The sequence below is a fragment of the Spodoptera frugiperda genome, chromosome 7 (genome assembly GCF_023101765.2).
Source record: "Spodoptera frugiperda isolate SF20-4 chromosome 7, AGI-APGP_CSIRO_Sfru_2.0, whole genome shotgun sequence".
NCBI classification, from domain to species: Eukaryota; Metazoa; Arthropoda; class Insecta; order Lepidoptera; family Noctuidae; genus Spodoptera; species Spodoptera frugiperda.
Window position 1 is genome coordinate 6,522,219 of NC_064218.1, and position 21,599 is coordinate 6,543,817.

The 21,599-nt window shown below is 36.3% G+C and overlaps 2 protein-coding genes across 2 annotated transcripts; one reads left to right on the top strand and one right to left on the bottom strand.

The window, feature by feature from the left end:
* The first annotated feature begins 670 nt into the window (after positions 1 to 670).
* LOC118266338 (tripartite motif-containing protein 2) lies at positions 671 to 12,248 on the top strand. Its single transcript, XM_035579748.2, has 9 exons — positions 671 to 917; positions 1,267 to 1,391; positions 1,479 to 1,753; positions 1,831 to 1,950; positions 2,843 to 3,058; positions 5,183 to 5,397; positions 7,753 to 7,979; positions 9,934 to 10,100; positions 11,638 to 12,248. The coding sequence occupies exons 1-9, from the start codon at positions 727 to 729 to the stop codon at positions 12,112 to 12,114; spliced, it is 2,013 nt and encodes a 670-aa protein (XP_035435641.2). The 5' UTR covers positions 671 to 726; the 3' UTR covers positions 12,115 to 12,248.
* A 3,338-nt stretch (positions 12,249 to 15,586) lies between these two features.
* Positions 15,587 to 21,572, bottom strand: LOC118266342 (ras-related protein Rab-43). Its single transcript, XM_035579753.2, has 4 exons — positions 21,245 to 21,572; positions 21,082 to 21,166; positions 19,839 to 20,095; positions 15,587 to 16,884 (listed from the first exon to the last, which is right to left on the bottom strand). Exons 1-4 carry the CDS (start codon positions 21,452 to 21,454, stop codon positions 16,783 to 16,785), a joined length of 654 nt encoding a protein of 217 aa, XP_035435646.1. The 5' UTR covers positions 21,455 to 21,572; the 3' UTR covers positions 15,587 to 16,782.
* Positions 21,573 to 21,599: the final 27 nt, after the last annotated feature.

The window sequence follows — 21,599 nt, forward strand, 5'->3', positions numbered from 1 at the left end:
GTCTCTAGTGAGTTTTTAGTCCATTTAAAAATAATTGTACATCTAGAAAAGTTGCTAAATTGGTTTAGTTTTGCCTGAATACATTTCTTCTTAGTAATTGGACTGGTAGTGCGACTTTTTCAAGTTGGCAAAAAATGTATCAACCGGTCGCTTACTCGCTCGCGGGAGTACTATAACGACAGAAGATTAACACAATAATAAAATAGTAAAACATTAAGCTGATAAAAGAAGACCCGACTGGTTTGCAGATGTGCCCAAATTCGGCAAGGAGCCTCAGGCATTTACTTCACCTGTTTTCACCGTTATAATGCATCGGCCTCCCCCTAAAATATATGGCAACCTAAAAGCCTACATTTATTTTGATAACTTTCTCATACATAAAGTACAATGTGGCTGAAGACGATCAATGGTATTTATGTTCCGTTTTATTACGAGACAAAACGAAGTAAAGCCTTGTATACCTACGTAGGTACGTCCCACTGGTTTCGATTTCACGCCAACATTTATGCAGGACAGCGCTGTTTTTATTCAAAGCGATAAGCGAAATACATAAATAAGTTTTTTGAAAATACCTAACGTAATCTTATCTTGCGAATCGATGTTTTAATCAAATTCAAATCTTTAATAAATAAGATTGTCATATAATTATGTGTTATCTGATAATGGTCGATAGAACTGCCGGGGTATTCAGTCTATAATTGAATTTTGGAGTGTGAAGTGATTAAAATGGCTGAGAAGGTAAAAAGGCCACCGTTTTTTACTTTAAAGCGTTGGCAAAGTACTAAGGAGAGTGGGCTGAAGACTCTATTGACGCCCATGACGCCCACAGGCTCACAGCCCCAGGACAGTCCTCCACAGTTCAGGACAAATACACCATCCTCACCGAGGAAAGTTAATTTCGAGCTAAAGCCTAGAAAGTGAGTACTACTTATATCGTAGACATTAATTACATTGATCGATCTTATTACGTCTTGTTCTAGTCGACTGTTTAGCTAAGAATGCCGTTGGCGTGTGCTAGATAAGTAGGTAGCTAGATTAGACTTCCACACGAGTGTCCATTTAATATTTGAAAGGTTGTACTGAACACTAGATCTGATGCAATAACCTGACCGACAAAATTCTGAAAACAACAGTTCCACTGTAAATTATCTTATTAACTCTCGAAAGCCGAAGACGGGTCCATAAAAATAATAAGTTCAATCGTTTCATTTACCCTTGAATCCATGTTTATCGTGCGAAATAATGCAATCCAATCATCACAAACAGGTTATCTGCGGGCGGTATCTCAGAGTTGATACAATGCGCTCTGTGCCTCGAAGTACTGCACAATCCAAAGATGTTACCGTGTCAACACACTTTCTGCACGGCCTGCCTGTCTGTCTACATCGCTGGTTTGTAACTAATTACAGTAATTGCTTACCATATTGCCAATGACCACCATGATACATGTGACAGGGAGTTATTATGTTTGTTTACAGATTTAGTCATATTTGAGTGCCCATTGTGTCGGACGAGAGTCCAAGTACTTGGACCAAAGTTTATAGAGAACCTTCCGTCCAATCTGTACATAGATTCGTTGCTACAGCTGGTAGGCATTAACACCAATGGGTTACCAAAGACTTTGGAAACTCCTCCACCATCAGCTACAAATAACACACAGAACAATGAGTTCTTCAATCCTGGGACGAGATGTGCCCATTGCAAAAGCATATGCGAAAACTTCGATATCACACAATGCGATCACTGCAAACTGGTAAGGGGAAACATGTTTGTTTCTTATACATTTTTTTTTTATTTTCTTACTATTTACTGAGGTACATGTCTTTTTAGAAATTCTGCCGCATATGTTGGTCACAGCATTTGGAAGATATGCGGATCCAACTAAAATCTATTGTGAAACAACTGGACACGGCCGCCAGTCATCTTGAGCACAAAATTGAACATTATAAGGTACGTGACTCGAATGTTTCGTCGGACAAACATCCTTTGTCAAGATTTTGCGAAACGAGGATAACACAAGTACAAATATTTGTATGTAGTTGTGACCAACAAACACATACAAATATAAATTGAGTAATCTACTTTAATTATGTTGATAAGGGAATTTTATCGAGCAATGCCCATTATTGTTTGCATGTTATTCATAATTGAATAGTTTTTCCAAGTATTGGCTATCTTTCGATATTAAAGTTGGCATTGGCTGAAGTCATTGTTAGTAAATTATCGTATAAATCGGTTTATGGCATTATTAGGAAAGGCTTTGACTTTGACTGCACGTTTGGTGCGATGACACCTGTGCAACATGATGCGAGTAGAAGAACCAGACAGAACAATTCTTTGTGTGATCCACAAATTGTTGTTCCGAATCTGGTGATGTGTATGTAAAATTGTATGCTTATTAACACGCAGAAGAAAGTCCTAATGGTGACAAAACAAATATCAAATGACACATCAATACGAATCTAGAAGATATTGTTGAAAAACCACCAATATTAGGAAAAAAGTATAGATAGCAAGAACATGAGTAGATAGTATTCAAGCTTAACCTAAGTCTAGTCAGCCTAAGCCAGTCATAATACATACAGTTATCACATAATGATATTAGCCACATGCATCATCCAATGGCGAACATAGGCCGCACTCATTGCCCTGCCCTTTATCAGGTCGTCTATCGTGTCCACCTTGTTAGCACAGACATACATACGAGCAGACGAATCACCTGATGGTAAGCAATCACCGCCGTCCATGGACACCCGAAACACCAGAGACGTTACAAGTGTCGGTAGTACAAAAGTTACTGACAAATATGAAGTATCCTTAATCATCAAGTTTTATACTCCAGGACCGCTGTGATCGAATAGCCGAACAAATAACGATAGCTGCAGACGAGAAAATAGCAGCAATATTCGAAGAGAAAGATAAAATGTTGAAGGAAGCAGCTAGTATGCAGAAGTCTTCTGAAATGTCAGCATTGGCTCTGCAGACTTCGTTGCAGGAGGCGAAGTCTGTGGCAAATAGAGCTATGGACTCCTGTATTTCTGACGATGATAACGATCGGGTAAGTGTATTTTAAAGTAAAGCTATAGGAATACCTAAGCAACGGCACAATTTGTTGCCCCTTGTCTAAGTGTGTGGCAGTAAAACTGTGTCTCTTTACCTATCTAAATGCACGTCTACGGAAAATCCCAGATTGTAGCAATATTTTTACGTATCGTAATTTTAGATACTCTCCTCATATTCCAGTAAATGATCAATCAAATGTAGAAAATAACGTTATTACAATTATTGAGTTTCCTTTAAATTGTACTAGCTTATCTTCCTAATTAAATCACGGCGAATGACTTCATTTCTGTGATTATAATGTACAGCGAAAAAAAATCGTGATAAAAAATTAATTATCTGTACTTTACGAAAACTATTATAGGTAGGTACGTTTTATTATTAGCCCTATGATTGGGAAATTGTAATAGGCAGAAGTTATGTCTACGGTGGCGCGCGTTTGTTCACACACACCTCCAAATCGTAGTACGGAAGAGATCGTTTTTTAACACACTCTGTGCATCTTACCCCATGTTTTCGGGGCTGCGGAAGAATTGCGTTTCTCGCACCCTGGGTTCTAGTCAGTAAGAGTCTGACAGTCCCTTTCGTCCTCCCAGGTGAGGGGCCTTCATGAGGAGTTTCCCACCTTGGGGTCAAAAAAGGCAGAGGTTATATAGGCATGAACTTCTAGAATCTGGACTGGATTAAGTTCTTACTAGATTAGTGTGATTGATGCTAATCATCGTCATCGTCAAATCATAGTCATCATTAATGAATCAAGATTAATCCATAGGGTTTACCTAAGTTAAATTAAAGTTATGACTAGTCCGTAAAGTATGACTGTTAATATCGGGTAAAGGTATTTTCTTATACGGATAATGAGTATTAATCACTAATAATCACCATACATGCTGAAAGTGGATTATTGACTGCAAGTGATTTCAGATTTACTAAAACTGTAGGTAATTATTTAAAGTCTAACCCCTGTAGATAGAAATCCCGTAAATGAATGACATATAAACGCTAGTGACCAATTAAATAGAAAAGGCAATGAACTAGACGTGATCTAAGTTTTGACATAATTTATAGAATGTCATTGTCCATCGAATACATTGATTTTCTTTTATAGTGTTCTTTTATTCCCTTGCATTTCTTTTTGAGGGGGTAAAATCATCCAATTACTTCTTTCATCCTGAGCGCGGCGAGAGGGAGTATCAGACTCTTACTGACTAAAAATCACCTTGTTCCTACTCCTGCTTTTCGAGCCGAAGCCACGGTAACCCGCTAGGCAGTCCACAGCTACGGGGCATTATTTCCTTGTCTAGGGTTTTTTTAGGATCAAACACGAAATTAATTTAATTTCAGTCATCCTTTTCTTTCTTTCTTAATTTGTTTAAACAAACACACCTCTCGAAAACCATTGACACTTGTAGATTAATGGATTCAAAACAGAAATTATTTTGCACATAAATAATTGTGTCAAAATCACTAACGACTAATTTACTTTATCTCTGATCAAACATTAATTTAGTGCTCATTTGGCGTGTTTTTGTGACGTAGATATTTTAAAGTGACCTAGATTGTAATTACTAGTTTTGGTGTAACCGCTTTAGTTGTACGAGTATCACGGTTTTTTATTTATATCTAGCCTCGGTTTGTCGTCAATGATGGCAGATGGTCAGTCCTGATAGCTAATTATCGACAAAGATAAATGATGCATTTCAAATATTTTATCTATTTTAGGCACATTAGCCGTGATCTGAAATGCTTCTTGAGTAATTAATCGAAAGTAAAAAAGTGTTAGTATTGAAGGTTTTGACCAACTCTTTTGAGGGGTGATCATCCAATGACTTCTCTCTCCTTGGGCGAGTCGAGAAGGAGTGTCAGACTCTTACTGACTAAAAACCACCCCGTTTCTACTCCTACTCTTCGAGCCGGAGCTCTGGTGACCCGCTAAGCCCCAGTAACCCAACACTAATGCAATACCGTTGTTACTAAAAACTGAAAATTAATTGACATCATTTACCGAGATACGTTCACTTCTGAACGAATATGTTCTACATGGTGAAGTTAAGTAAATCACCGAAATTTTGACCGCAGTTTTTAGACATATGGATATTTTAGCTATATTTTTTATTCACAGGTAAAAACCTTCATAAATCTACACCAGAATGCAGTAACCTTGCTATCAGAGGTTTCCAAGTGGGACACAGAACGGGTCGTCTTTGACAAAGAGAACTTTTCTCTGGAGAAGGACTCGGGCACTCCTTTGGATTCGGAGTCTGAAGACCCTGTTGTTGATGGGCCAAAGCAAAATAACCCTTTGGAGAGCGAGGAAAGTCTCATTATGCATTACAGGTAAGTGATAGGTTCAACTTTTTTTTTTCTTTATTATTGGGTTGTTCTGTAGGTGTGTAATGGATAGGTACCTATAGGTACGCGGTTCTGAAGTTTCGAAAAAGGTTATTTATTTATTATCATTTATGGATGAACGGAAATCCAATCGTAAGTCTTACCGTGAAAGTTATTTTTGGTTTTATTTGCACTCTTCGAGTTTCGAATTGTAAATATAAAAGTCCTATTACAAAATACTCGAATTATTCAAAACGGATAGCGAGACCAGCCGTTTTCGCGCTCCCAAGATGGCGCTTCGAGCGTATAAGATCCAGCCATTTAAAACGTTGTCGCTATCAGATAGATACTTATTTATTAATAGCACATATTAAACAATGATCTATTTATGTTTAGATTCAACTATTCACTAACCCTCTCTGTCGTGGATGATTAACATTATGACTTTTTCTTTAAAATAATTAACTTATAGTTTTTTGATATTTTATTGGCAATTTTTGAACGTTATTGTCTTTTTTAAGTAATGTGACCTCTTCATACGTTTTAAAGAGCTTTGTTTCCTTTGCACTTATTGCTAAGGAGTTAAGAATTAATGCCTTACTTTCATGAATGGGAACCTTAATGAATTCACAGCTGTTTGATAGTCGTAGTGCATGTGTCAACTTGAATGTTTCATGTCCATCGACTGTCCCTCATTTGAATAAAACAGTAGCAGTCACCTTTGGGACACCGAAGTACCTTTCTAATGGGTGGTCTTAGTTAGTAAAATACATAGGTATTAAGAGAATCGTAGATAGAGCTACATTATTTGGTAACCTATAAGTACATATAATATGTATCTAATATTTATATCGGTAGGTGTAAAGTATTATTTTTGTAAAAAAAATATCTACAGTTAAAAATGGTCTGTGTGAAGTTATGTATGAATACCCATTCACGAATAGTTTCACACAAATAAGTATCTATAAATACTACGGATAACTTCGTTCCGTTAAGAGGTCAATGACCTCTAATTATAACTTGAAAATAATTACAAATCATTGAAAATAAGGAAAATTGAGGTATTTTCCACTCAGCAAAAAATACTTCTTAGTAGGTAATTGGGTTATCGTAAAGAAATGACCACCACTGACGATAATAAATATTAATCCAAAGCATTGGATTAAAGTCTTACAAATCGGTAGTTAATCCATTGTATCATACTTATTTATAGAATCTAATTATAAAACTCAGCATATAGTACTTAAATAATAATAAAATCAATTCATTGACAATAACATGACGATAGAGCACGCGTTAACAAGTGACTACTTATTTCTAGTATTCAATCGAGAATCAAGAATGATAGATAGCAATAATATATCAAGTTTACGATGTCAATAAAGTCTACGTTTATGTACATTTTTTGCTCGAATACATAAACACCATTCAATAAAAAAATGCGTTGTGTTAATGGTATCTAACATTGTCAGAACCCGCTAACAATAGGTATATTAACATTGTCCCGCCATCAAACTGTCTTAACAGTTTGGTGGGTTTATGTATGTATTAATTTTTATAAAACAAATAAAAGATTTTATGATTAAAAAAAAAAGAATCCAAGGTTGCACAAAACCGAAAAGTATGGAAGAAAAAAGAGACCTACACTCGTATCAGCCCGGTGAACGTAGGCTGATGATGAAGGTCCCCCAACTTAGACGATAGAAATGCCGCGATACTCATGTAAAACTTAAAATTTCAGTTACTTATTTGGGCGTTTGTAAATAAACGTCTGGCATTGTACAAGACTATAGTAAAACTAAATATCAAACACTTACCGCTGCCGTTGTAAATCTCCTAATACGTAAATATGTGCATGCATTCATAGCACATTCGCGTGCGACGAGGAATGTTTCGGGCTCCGACTCGCTCAGCCGCAGTTTTTATTTATGAAAATTAATTAAACAAAAATTCCGACAAAATTCACTATGGACTTAATTATTGATTTATTTATGCTCTTGTTACCTATTCATAAATTCAGTGAGAATTATTGGATGTGCAGATACAATCGTTTATGTTAGATATTTTTTCAATAAGATTACAAGACCGATACTCCCAAGTGTGTCTATTGCCAGCCTGGATTACTGACAATTTTAGAAAACCAAAATCCCAATTATGCTTGCTCTAGAAATCGCGCCCATGAGACTCCTCGCGAATGAATCTTTAGTCAGGTATTAGATTATAGCTGCTTTTAACTTTGACAAAATTTTTGAGAATATATAATGTATCGACGTAATAAATATTAGTTAACTATTTCCTTGTGTCATCTTACAAAGACATCATTAATAACCAATTTATTAATCCACTTTCCTTACCCTCTAGATCCCGAAACTTCATCCCTCACTTCCAATGGCGCAAATCGGCCCGTCCATGCGGCATTGGAGTGAGTCCATGGAGCAATCACCTGTACGTGTGTGGCATGGACTGCCATAGTGTGCTGGTGATGGAACGGTCACAAGCCAAGATCATCACCAGGCTGTCTTCCGAAGAAATGTTGTGCCCAGTACAGATAGCGTTCATGAAGAGTCTTGGAGAGATCTATGTTACAGGTGAGAGGCTCAAACTAAACTTCATTGGTGTTAGCAAAAATATGGTTTATGTTATAGTAAGATTTTTGTTACTATACCCATAAAATCTGCCCCTATGATAACACACTGACCATGAGACTACTAGTTAGGTACTAAAGGATTACACAAACTATACATTTAACAGAGACTGGGTAAAAGCATTCTCTGGTAAACTGCCACTGCACGATTGGCTGGGCAACTGGCTGCCGTACAACGTGTAACAGTTTCGATTCCCGCACGGAGCAACTCTTTGTGTGACTCCGAAATTATTTTTACGGGTTGGGGTGTGATGTGTATTTGAAATTCTATGTTTGTAAACGCACTCATGACACAAGAGAAAAAATATATGGGGCAACGTCCTAAAAAAAGTTGTAGGCTTTTAATCTGCTATCTCCAGGCCATCTCCTAAGGAGATTAAAGCAAACTCCCTTATGACTCTTCTACAGTCAATAAAACCTTGGTTTAGGCCGTGGACTGTCCCTGGTTGTACCTATATGATATAATATAAGTAATGCAATGCCAAACATGATTGCACGAAGCATTTGAGGAAGGACCTTCATCGCATAATAAAGTCATTGTAGATAATAGTAGATACCTAGTCTTTCGTCATTGTCGGTGCCTTTCGAAAATTTAATCAATGATATGGTCATCGATAAGTAAAGTAAATTGGTAGTTTTATTGATCAAAAACCGCACGAGTGCTGTTTACTGATTTATATGTACCTATAGGTAGACTAGAGATACATTCCTATAGACAACAAGGTGGGGAAGTACCTTGGTATCTGGCTTGGTACCTCTTCCTTAACAATTGATGACGTTTTTTTGACACCCGAAACATCAGAAGCGTTACAAGTGCGTCGCCGACCTTTTGAGGGTTAGGTGTTTTAAAGGGTTGTTGGGGAATCGTGGATTGGGAGGATTGGGGATCCAGTTACCTCACTTACACAAACGTTGTTTCATGTCGGTTTTCTGTGAGGCCGAAGCATGGCTCTCCCACACTTAATTTCTTCTAAACCTACCTAATCAACTACATACTTAGGTTATTGGTTAATAAGGCTTCTATTCAACTATGCGGTAGTCACTGCAGAGGTCCGAGTACTCACCTATGTAGGAATATATATCCGTTCACTCACCTTTGACTCAGCCACGTAATGACAGAAACGTGAATTTGATTTTGACCCAAGATATGACTATTAAGTAGTAGCTAAGGACATAAAAAGCTTTGTAGGTACCTACTAGATGGAGTATAAAGTCTAGTAAGTAGGTACTTACCGCAAGAACGGAGTCGAGCTCTCCTTTGCCCTAGAATGTGGGATAAACGTGATAAATCTTCAGATTTGTGCAATCAGTACTCATATCGAATTGTGTTGTGTTTCCGTCTACCGACAGCGAATAAACTCCATGCAATTTGCGCAGCGACTGAGTAACAACATAAGTACATACTGTCTTATCGTACCAAATGGAAGACTTTTCCGAACAAAATATTGGTTTAGGATGATTTTGACTTACCGACAAGTTCTTGTTTCGGGTCTAGGTGCGGCGATTTTTTGTGGAGAAAGGAGAATAACGTGGTATTAAGTGTAAAAGAAAAAATGTGTGATAGATCAAGTTTATATCATAACTTTCGTGAGACATACTGAATTAATTATTACGTTTTTCTGATTATTTGAAGAGGAACTCGACTAGTTTCAAGCCATGCTAGAGCCTTTATTCATGAGCAGCATTCCGCGACACACGACGCGGCGACTATCGCGCTGCTACTAACACAGCTTGAAACTAGTCGAGTTCCTCGTCAAATAATTACACAAGTAAGCACAAAAACACACCAAATTCTAATTAAAAGGACCGAAGTCCCGATTTTTGTTCATTTTTAGAGCTCATAATAATGAACTTGAATCATGATCAACTTTATTTAAACATCCTCTTCTACCTTTCAGACAAATGGAAGCACTGCGTCCACGTGTTCTCGAAAGAAGGTGGATACCTCCGCAGCATTGGGCAGAAGGGCAGCAAGTTGGGCATGTTCCGGTCACCAGAGGGCATTGCTACGGACAATGCGAACCAACACATCTATGTGGTGGACACCGGCAACGATAGAGTGCAGGTCAATTTACTTATGTTCTTTGTTCTCCTTAAAGATAGATATTGTTAAATTGGTAACCGATCTTAATCTGTATGGAAAGAGAACAACAAATCTAAGAGTATAGTCTTCGGCACGTAACTTGGCATTTTTTTTTTAAATAATAAGAAAGTTCCGCCAATCGCACAGGGATTGATCCTCACAAGCATCGTGCGCAGACGCGGCGACGTTGCGCTGACTATTGAACGTCCGCGTCCGCGTATTTTTAGTTAATAAAGTAATTTTCTTGAAAAAAATTATAACAAAATCTTGCCAAGTTATCTGCCAACCTTTATACACCTCGTGTGCAGTCCCACACAAACCGAAGGAACTATTATATTAGTGTCTAGATTCTTCATGTGTTACACTAAAATGTCTGTACCAACTTATATCCAAATCCATCCAGTAGTTTGTAGTGAAAGTGTAACAAACATACGACATACATGTATGCATCCTCAAAAAAATCCGCATTTATAATAATATAAGTAGAATACCCTTGTCCTTGAAATTTTGATATACATACACACACACTTTGTAATGTTTATCTAATACCTGATTGGTACGTGTCTACATTAAACAAGGCACCTACGTATGTACCTACTAAAACATTCCTTATCAGTTAATTTGCGAAAAACCCATTTGACCGATTTGGAAACGAAATAAAAATTCATATCAACACTAGCTTTCCACCTGCAATTCCGCTGTGGTCATTGTGTTCAAATAAAAAGAAATAACGTTTAACTATGATAGTATCTGGCTTCGTAACTATCTTCAGTTTCAAATACAAAATTCTACCCTTGAACACTTTTCAGATACAACGGTTGTCGGTTGTATACACGATAACTTACCCAGTAATATAGATTAGTTATCGAGTCAATTGTTTAAAAAACAATTTCGTATCCATAATCCATTTTAATCCTAAGTTAGTATGTCAGCTTGCACCTGTCTTGATTCAAAACAACAAAGTTCATTGTACTTACCTCACACCTTTTATGGACTTTATACCCTATAATATCTTACTAGGTTTTACTCATAAAATAATCTTCTTACACTCCTCAAAATTTTGCCAAACTTCAGTTTTACTCGACATTAGCTAGACTATTTTGTAATTGTCAATTCGCGCGAATGCATTCTCGCTCGTCATTGGACGAGATAATTCTCATAACCAATGACATGGCGGACCGCGGTCGAGCTCACTTCGAAGCTTGTTTCAATTTGACAATATAGCCCATGTACGTAGTTTCGACCCTTATCTGTACTTTTAGTACGAATTTGCTTTACGTTGAACGAAAACGAAACGAAAATGTGTTCGGCGCTCTGATTGGCCGGCTCGAATAACCCAACCAATCAGTTTTAGTTCAACGTAAAGCAAACTCGTACTATGGTTACTGTTCGTTTCAGTCATTGAGTCTCACAGTAACGAAAAAGTATTATTATATTGATCGACTGATCTCTTTGAAAAACGAAATTGCCAAATTGGCATATTTATTTTATTGTTTATCCAATATTTCTCTAACTTCAGATCCTCCACCCCGATGGAAAATTCATCGACCAGATGGGCGTAGCGACGAAACAGCAAGTTCACTACTCTTCATCAGTTTGGGAAAGCAAGGAGCTATCGTGCACAGAACTAAACGCGCCTACCAGCGTCGCGGTAACCAACGACCGTGTTATCATATTAGACAGCGGCAATGGAAGGATCAAGGTATACAACAAACAGGATAAGGGCAAGATAATAGAATTTGGGTCTATGGGACAAAGGAAAGGACAGTTCAGACATCCTGAAGTCCTAACTGTAGACCCTATGGGATATATCCTCGTTGGGGACTCTGGCAACTGCAGGGTACAGGTTTTCAAACCCAATGGACAGGTGATCAGGGTCTTCGGGGGTCTCGGCAGCCAAGCCGGCAAGTTCGGCTGGATCTCAGGCATCCACGTCACCAAACAACTAGACATCATCATCAGCGACACGAAAAACCACACAGTTAACTTTTTTTAACAGATGTATTAAAATTATAACAATTTATTTCAATATCGAACATTGTGTATGTCAAAATCAAAATATGATTGAGATAATTATTATTATTATAGCACTGAGATAAGTTTACAAATAAAATTATTTTATTTTTTAGTATAATCTGTCGTTTTACTTTTACACCTTTTTAGTTCCATGTTATTTTATTTTTAATTTAATAATAATTGTTTTTATAAAATAATACGTTATACAAAATTAAATTAGAGATTCTTATGACACGACTAATAATTTGACGAAAATATAAATTTTTCTACCTAACTTATAATAATAAACCACAATAATTAAGGTGGCGAGGATATTTTCAATTCTAACCAATGGATAATAATATTATTCTCTCGTTTAAGTTATACTCCAATTAATATGAGATTAACAGAAATGTCAACTACATTATTATATGTTATTAAGTTATATTTATAGATAGATAGATACATTTATAAATACAGCGTTGTTTAAAAATGCGCCTTAAATGTAAGCGCCTGCATCGTACTGTACGCATCGCACGCAACGGATTTTAGTTTGTCGTGTATAGAAACTCATACAACTGCGTCCACTGATCCGCATCGTACGGACCGCATCATCAGCAATGCCTACATGCTATGCGTACCGATGACGTCATACGGAATGCGCACGTTGCTTGTGATGCATACTATGCGGACCTGTGGACGCTTACCTTAAACCAACAAGCACAAGTTTCAAATTCGAACACATTTTTAAAACAATCTGTATAAGTATTATTAAATTGCATAAAGCCAGAAACATACTTGAAACGAACACGTTGATTGGTCACTTTGTTAAAATGTTAATGGCTGAAATATAATATTGACCAATTAAATTAATGAGCGCGTGAACAGTATGTTTCTAACTTAATTGGACGTCAAATCTACAATTCCATTATACACAGATACACAAGAAATGTCAGTAGATGAATAAAAATATCACTACAATATTCCAAATTTAAAAATTAACGAATATTTTGACTTTCTTAAAGAAAGCAACAGATTTTTACGCCATTTCTATTGGTCATTGGACATTTTAATAAAATATTAACGATTTATAGAGACTATGGTCTTGGTATAACATTCAATACTTAGGTTATGGCTCAAATCAGTCTCGAGCAGGTGGTTTGATTATTACAATAATTATCTACAATTAATTATTTACAACTTCGAAACTGATTATTAATAAATTTCATAGCACTAAAAGGAAACCAATGATATCATTAATTTTTAACCTTAAATTACAACTTAAAGCCACATTTACATTATCTAAAACCGAATACATAATTACAATGTACATAAAATCGTTATGTATTCAGTGTTCGGTTAAATGAGAGATGTAATCAAACCAATTTCTAATATACACTAGAAACAAAAAATATACTTACACATATAAAAATATATCAGAATACAAAATTTTGTAAAAAGCTTACAAAAAAAGAGTCGAAAAAAAGATACAAAATAAAAACATCCCTTATTTGGGATTAAAAATCAAATACTAAAAGTAAAAATCCTTCAAAATGATCTCTCGTTTACTCAAACACTCTGTATAAGAATATAATACGAAACAATTTCGTAAGTTACTAATCTCTTTAGAAAAACTAAAAATAAAGATCTTTCAATAAGATGCCTGGTTTATGAGATACAAGAAAACAATGAGTTTTGAACATTACGTCACACTAAATAAGAGCTAGTTTACCTTGAAAATATTACTAGGCCATTAAGTAGTGAGGTGAATGAGTTATCTATTCTACATATCGATATAAATAACAGCAAATTATTATTAGATATGTTGCAAAAATTGAGGGGAACATTTAATGAGCATAGTTTACTATACCTACTAAACTTTAACACATTTTTTGTGGAATAGGAGGCAAAATAAATAGACGGATCACCTGATGATAAGCGATCAGCATCAACAATAAAATATGACCTTTATAGCTATTGTCACTTAACCTCTTTTTAAATTAAGGGAGCTGTGTACTGCCTAGCGGGTTACCAGGGCTTCGGCTCGTAAAGCAGGAGTAGGAACGAGGTGGTTTTTAGTCAGTAAGAGTTTGATACTCCCTCTCGCCTCGCCCCAGGCGGGAGAAGTCATTGGATGATTTTATTCCCTCAAAAAAAGGAACCCACATTTTAGTTCTCGCCAACCTATGTGTAAGTGACAACGCAAGTAAGGGGTTAGTTTACATGGTCCTTCTCTCCCCGACACTAAATATCTCTTAGTTAAGAGTGTAGTGGTTTAGGAGTGGTTGATGACAATAAGGCTGGGCAAATACTCAAACGTCACTCAATTTTAAGACGCTCTCAAGAATAGTTCTGTCACTATAAATTCTTTGTAAAAGACAAAGATGGAACGATATTTAAGTACAACTTAAAATTGAGGAGCGTTTCAGTATTCGTGCGTTAGCCCTTCAACGTAAATTTTAAATGTCATATTTTTGCCAATTATGTTAAGAGTCAGTTTACATTGCTAGACTCTGTGCTTATCACATAATGAGAATTTCGAATCGAAAATTCCAATAGTGTTTTACACGATTACAGAAACAAGACCCCTGCGTAGGCAAAAATGGATTAAATGTATTAAATTTGTTAATCCATATTAGGATTGACTCATGGTGATTTGGTTATAAACAGTAATAAGGATTATAGTAATCCCTTACGATTCAAGGTCAACATCAGCTGAGCAGATTTTACAATGACGTCATTGAATATTGCATTTTATTTTCAGTAAGACTAGGTACTGAATTGTACGGCCAGAGATTCTGATGGATTGCGAAAATCAGTCATACGATTTTTTTATCATTTGTTAAATCTGCAAAATGCCTCATAATAGGTACCTAATTTTGCAGATTTACACAATAGGATTACTGGCTAGCCATATTTGGTCTTATTCAATATGTGACATTGTAAAAACATGCTAATTTACATACGAATAGAGTTCATTATTCAATGTCTTGAGTAAATTCACTGCTGTATTATTTGACAGCATATTTCGACACGTCCTAAGTATAAGTAAGTAACTGAAAAAGTTAAATTTTACAGGAGAGCGAATTTAAGATTGCAAAAATTATAAATTGTCATATCTTTGTCATTTTAAGGATTTATGGTTTGAAATTTGGTAACTGAGTTTAAAATTAAGTACAGTTTATGTTTACAAGAAAATTTTGTTTGTAAAGGTTTATGGTTTTGTTTTATAACACATAGATAATTTTACTCCGGTCTTAGAATGTATCAAAATACTCTAACTGCCACATCCACACTTTTTCAACGGAATATTTATCGAATATTTTACGCGATATCCATGGAATAAGTAGTTAAGTGCCTAGATACATTTTACAATTAAAATTGAATCCAGTGTATAAATGTGTAACTACGTAGATACACACTTATGCACCGGGAATTGCTAAAATTCCATAATAATTATCATTAGGACTTACCTTGTCTAGGTGACGAATAAATCTCATTTGGTGGTGACATGGTGAGATTCTGTCGCCTTTTAATTGCATTTTGCTTTAAAGATACTAAGAATTTATAGCGTTCACTATATTAATAAAATATAACGCACCGCTCGCGCGTGCCGCTCGCTGTTACCGCGAAGAACTGAGCGAGCGGCAGATGCCTGCAACCCGCGACTCGATCCCCCCGCGTACTACTATTTAACTGGAACTTACATATTTGTACGTTGTATTTATTTCCTAGCTAATTCAGATAAATACTTATGCGTCTGAAAAAAAACCATGTTCGGCTGTTACAATTTTTTTGATATTTTTTTATTGGATAGATACAGGTACGTTGAAGCTAAAAATGCAATAAAAACCATTTCGTGTATCTGGCAGATACATACTTATACTTAGCGGGTGTCGATTTATACAGGTTACTTAGTAATAGCTGTTGTAGTATAGCATAATGTTTAGGGGACGAAATCTATAGCCTACAGCAGTAAAGGTTTTGTATAAAATTATAATATACCGATAGTTTTTATATCACTGGTAAATGTAGCACGATAATAAAGAAAAAAAAACATAAAATCCTATGTTTGTGACAAGAACTTCTAGTTAGAAGCGTAGTGAGTTACATGGCAAAAATAAAATGAACGAATAGGTAGTTATGCAAAGATGTTCCCACACATGGTGATAGAAGCGCTTATAACGGATCTTTATTTTAGGGGGCAAATGAAGAAGCGTACGGGTCACCTGATGGTAAGCGATCAACGCCACCCATTGACACCCGCAACACCGGAGGAGTCACAGGTGCGTTGTATACTCTTTTCTTAAAGTTTGAAGGTCGAATCAGTTCGGAAATACCGCCAAGACAGCTCATTCTAGTTTTTCTGTGCGAGGCAGATCTATGAGTTTATTTGAAAAAAGTATTTATGGTAGGCCAAGTAATGACACATGGCTTCTTTCTATATTGTAGTTACGAGATACCATGAATGAACATGATCCCTTGCACATTTAACTTTAAGATAACGATCTCAAAATATTTCTGATGAACAATAAACAACTAAAGCAACACTCAATAAGGAACATTTTCGCATAACCACCTCCTAATACATAGTCACCTCACATCTCACGCACCATGCAAGGGCCATGAACATTTGGTCTAGGGTTACTACTCGTAGCTTGCTATAGACCTAGGACGACCGGCAGGGTTGACACCGCGTTACCGAGTGACTCTCGCCAAGGACCACTGCGTCGGAGTCCGCTGGTGGACCCTCGCTGTTATCGTGTTGTCTCTGGAAATATAATTGTGAGCGTTTAATACAGTGATGCATTGAAGGTTACACACATACATTGAATTGGACGATGATAGCACAGTTGGTGCGATGACTGGGCAACCAGCTACCGTGCTAAGTGTAGTGTAGTGGACAAATCTTTGTGTGGTGTGATCCACAAATTATTGTTTCGGATCTGAGTTTCTTGTGTATGTGAACTTGTATGTTTATAAACGCACCCACAATACAGGAGAAAACCTAATGTGAGGCAAGTTTTATAAAAAGAAAAAAATATATAATTACAAGTGACATTATGTTTTGTTTTTTTTACCCTAAGGCGATAAATGAGCAGACGGATCTATCACCTATCGGTAATGCCCATACTAGAGAAGTTATAAATTTGCTACCGGCCTTTTAAGGAGAGGGACCAACAACATCAACAATTTGACTTAGGCCAATACATACCATAACTACCTAAAATGACTCTTATGGTTAACTCCAGTTTTAATGCTATTACTGAGAATTTTATTTAGTAGCCAAACAGCTCTTTTTCATCTAACATAATAATGTATGCACCTATCCTATATAGAGATATCCAGGTATATTTAGTGACTAGCTACTTCCGCGCGGTTTCACCCGCTCTGCTTGGCTCCTATTGGTCATAGCGTGATGTTTTATAGCCTATAGCCTTCCTCGATAAATGCACTATTCAACACAAAAATCATTATTCAAATCGGACCAGTAATTACGGAGATTAGCGCGTTCAAACAAACAAACTCTTCAGCTTTATAATACAAAAAATAAAAAAAATATTAGTAATATTAGTATAGATAGAAGGCTTTCATATATTTTTCGCTCGGTTCACGGCATTTAAGCTGAGTACTGGCCTTTTTGCACCGTGAATACTTTTATGTTTTTTTTTTCAATTAATTATTATGTTTGTTCTTTACATAATCTCGGGACCACAGGGTCCCGGACCTTTGGAAGGCGTACGAGGGGCCGAAGCCAACTCGCAGAGGCCCGTTGAACAATTTTGATCTAAATGTAATGGGACATCAGCCGGCGATTATCCCTGTATGCACTATGGAAGTACACCAAAGGACAATCCCCGGTTGATGCAGGACTATTGCGAGATATGGTAAAAGGAAATGATAGGGATATGGGTGTGGGTGGCTGTGGAATAGTTAACCGGTTAACTATGGGGACTATGGCCCCTGCCCCTGACCAATATTGAAAAATACGGATAAACAGGCAGGGGGTGACTCGCAAACTCAATAGTGGGCCCCCGGAAACGGCCGCTAGCATGTAGCAACAAGGGATTCAACATCCGTTTGTAGGAACAATGAAAGACAACACGAGAGTGAGTGACATAATTAAGTCACACACACCAGTCTACCCCGAGAGTAGAGAGACTAGGTAAGGCGCGTGCATATCTAGACAACACCCTACTTTTCATCAGTTATATAATCGGTCGGTCGATTCCAGACCCTGTGCTAATAGCTACTAAGAAATTTAAAGAAGCCCCACTATAGATCACTATAGACTATGTGACATAAGGCCCTACACACAACCAATGTGGTAATCTTTATTATTCTATAAAAAGGTATTGTCTTAAAAATATTTTTATTATTACATACTAGATGGCCCGACAAACTTCGTACCGCCTCAAACACATTTTATAAAGTCTTCCCTGGACTTCCACAAATACTTCGAGACCAAAATTTCACCAATCGAGACTAACGAACAGCAATTAATTTTTATATACATAATACACTTATATAGAAAGATTACAATTATGCGTGTCGTTCAACCTTGTAAGTATGATGCCACATCGTGTGACAAGTCACTTCAGTCCGTAGGGAGCATACATTGTTAGTGACAGCTATTAAATCCATTAATTAAGTAACTACACGCCTCACTCGAGTGACGAGACATGAGAGAGATAATAAAGCTATGAGCAAGGACGCAAGTTCGATGCACGGATCATGCAGATAGTAGTCTCAATATATGTAACTATGTATTTGTGTTCGATATATGCAACAGTTACTGGGTATCATTACCATGAAATTAATAAATTGACTATCGAAAAATATATCATAGCAACAAAGCTCATAAGAAGAAATACCGTAGCCTTTTTTAAGGGGGAAAATCATACTATGACTTCTCCCGCCTTGGGCGAGGCGAGAGGGAGTGTCAGACTCTTGACTAAAAACCATCCCGTTTCTACAGCTGCTTTTCGAGCCGAAGACCTGGTAAACCCGCTAGGTAGTCCGCAGCTCCGGAAGATACTCTAGCCTAAGAACACTTGCAACACTAAAGCTATAGGTAGGTACAAACGCGTTGCAAACCACCAACTTTGGCTGACATATTCAGACCCTAAGCGCGAGCGCATTCGGCGCTCTGATTGGCCGGCTCGAATGAACTAACCAATCAGAGGGCCGAACACGCTCTCGTTTCGATTTCATTCAACGTAGGTAACTCAGGGAATATAATCAAAATGTAACATTAAGTAAACATGATTGCTTAGTAAGTAATTTAAAATGCATTTCCTTTAACTCCTCAGCTACAATGTAGGCTGTAAGTCAAGCATGACATACAACAATAGTACCTAGTTTCAGTAACAAAAAGCATGAAACTACATTGAGACATGAAGGTGTTTCCTAAGTACTGGGCTAGCCATCCATGACTGAAATAACTGATTGAAGATTACAGTTATATTATGCTAATGTCCTATTTTAGTATTCTATTACTTAATCTAATCTACACTAATCTATAAAGCTGAAGTTTGTTTGTTTGTTGGTTGAATGTGCTAATCTCCGGAACTACTGGCCCGATTTGAATAATTATTTTTGTGTACATTTATTCTATTATTAATTTAGTGTTACAAGGTATTTCATTGGGACTATCAAAAGACACAAAAAGTAGGAACAATGAAGATTTCGTGTTTTTCGGGTGTTGTATTAAAAATATGTTACCTTTAATTCTGTAGCCAAACTGCGGAATGTGTCTTCAACATTAGTGTTGTCCTTTGCAGAGGTCTCCATCACAAACATAATCTCCGGTACGTAACGGCAAAATGACTGAGGCTCATCCGGTTCAACTTCCCGCTGATCAGTCAAGTCACACTTGTTACCGATCAGTGAAACTATCACATTGGATGATGTATACCTTCTCACTTCTTCAATCCATTTTTGTAGAGACAAAAATGTTGATCTTTTTGTGATGTCATATACTGGAAAGTGGATAAAAAATTATTATAATGCATCCATAAATCTTGATAATATTGTACCAGTCTTTGTCTTTATAAATTTCTCTCTTTAATGTTTTTTTTAATTCCCTGTAGTTACCTTATTTTTGCATACTTGTTCTTTGAAGCCTAAGGTTGTCTGGTAGAGAATGCCATATGGCATTAAGTTTGTCTATGTACCCCTATTGTATTGTGTACATTCAAGATTAAATACCTAAATATTTCGGTATAACAATATATAAATATGCTTTTATTTATTTGGAATTCAATAATAAAACTGTGAATACAAATGAAATTGTGATATTAACATCCAATAATGGTCAAATAACTACCTAATAACTATAAGGAAAAAAAATATGTTCGGTTTAAAACGAAATAATGACTTGGCTGTTTAATGACTCAGAAAAAAGGTTTTATTCTGTTGATTAGATATAAATAAAAATGTTTACAGCTGCAATAGATAACAATACATTATACACACCTATTGTGATTGTATTTATCTCAAGTACTAAATTAGGCAATATAATAATAAAAAATATATTATAATGCTGGTATGTTCTTATGTTGGATTTAGACTATGAAATAAATCATCAGATTTCGAAAAGATCTTTAAAAAATTCAGTAGTAATATTTTACAACATTTATTTAGTTTTTAAATCAAAAGTAATATATTCCTGAGGGATATTATCTTAAACACCAAGGGCGAAAATTAAATGGAGGTCAAAGCTTAATTTTTAAGTGATAAAATGTTATCACTTCATGCTCAAAGAGTTGCAATTACACATGAGTAATACAAAGTTACCATGAAAATATTGATTATTTAATAACTGCGTACGGAATTAGACACACCAGTCTATATTATTATCTATGCAGATGCGCCCATGTTACTTGCGTGAGTCATTGTACATACTGCCTAGTCAGTGTTTTAACCAGGAAATATGATATCGTGTGGGCGGACGTCGCATACCTACCAATTATTACACCGTTTGCAGAGCGGTAGTAGCTCTGTGTGATAGTTCGGAAGCGCTCCTGCCCCGCAGTGTCCCATATCTGAAGCTAAAAAACAATACGTTCAATCTCCCATGCACTATTTTGCGACGCACTTATGTTATTAGATTATATATATAGACTAACCTTGACTTTCTTCCCATCCACTATCAATGTTTTCATTGAAAAGTCTACGCCTATTGTATTTCCGTGCCTTTCTATGAAGTTACCAGATTTCAGCCGTTGCACAATGCATGTTTTTCCGGTTCCGCAATCACCAATGAGTACTATTTTGAACAAATAGTCAAATTGCTCGTCCGGCACACTCATTAAAGTATTAGGATTGCGGCTGCTCATGATTTAAATTTAATTAAATGCTCAATAAAGCTTTGTGTTTACCTTGTTTACTTGACTTTTAAATTGACAGCCATTTTCTATTTTGACATTTTATTTTTTAATGGTCGTTCCATCGATTACAGCTACTAGGCTTTTAATCACAAAT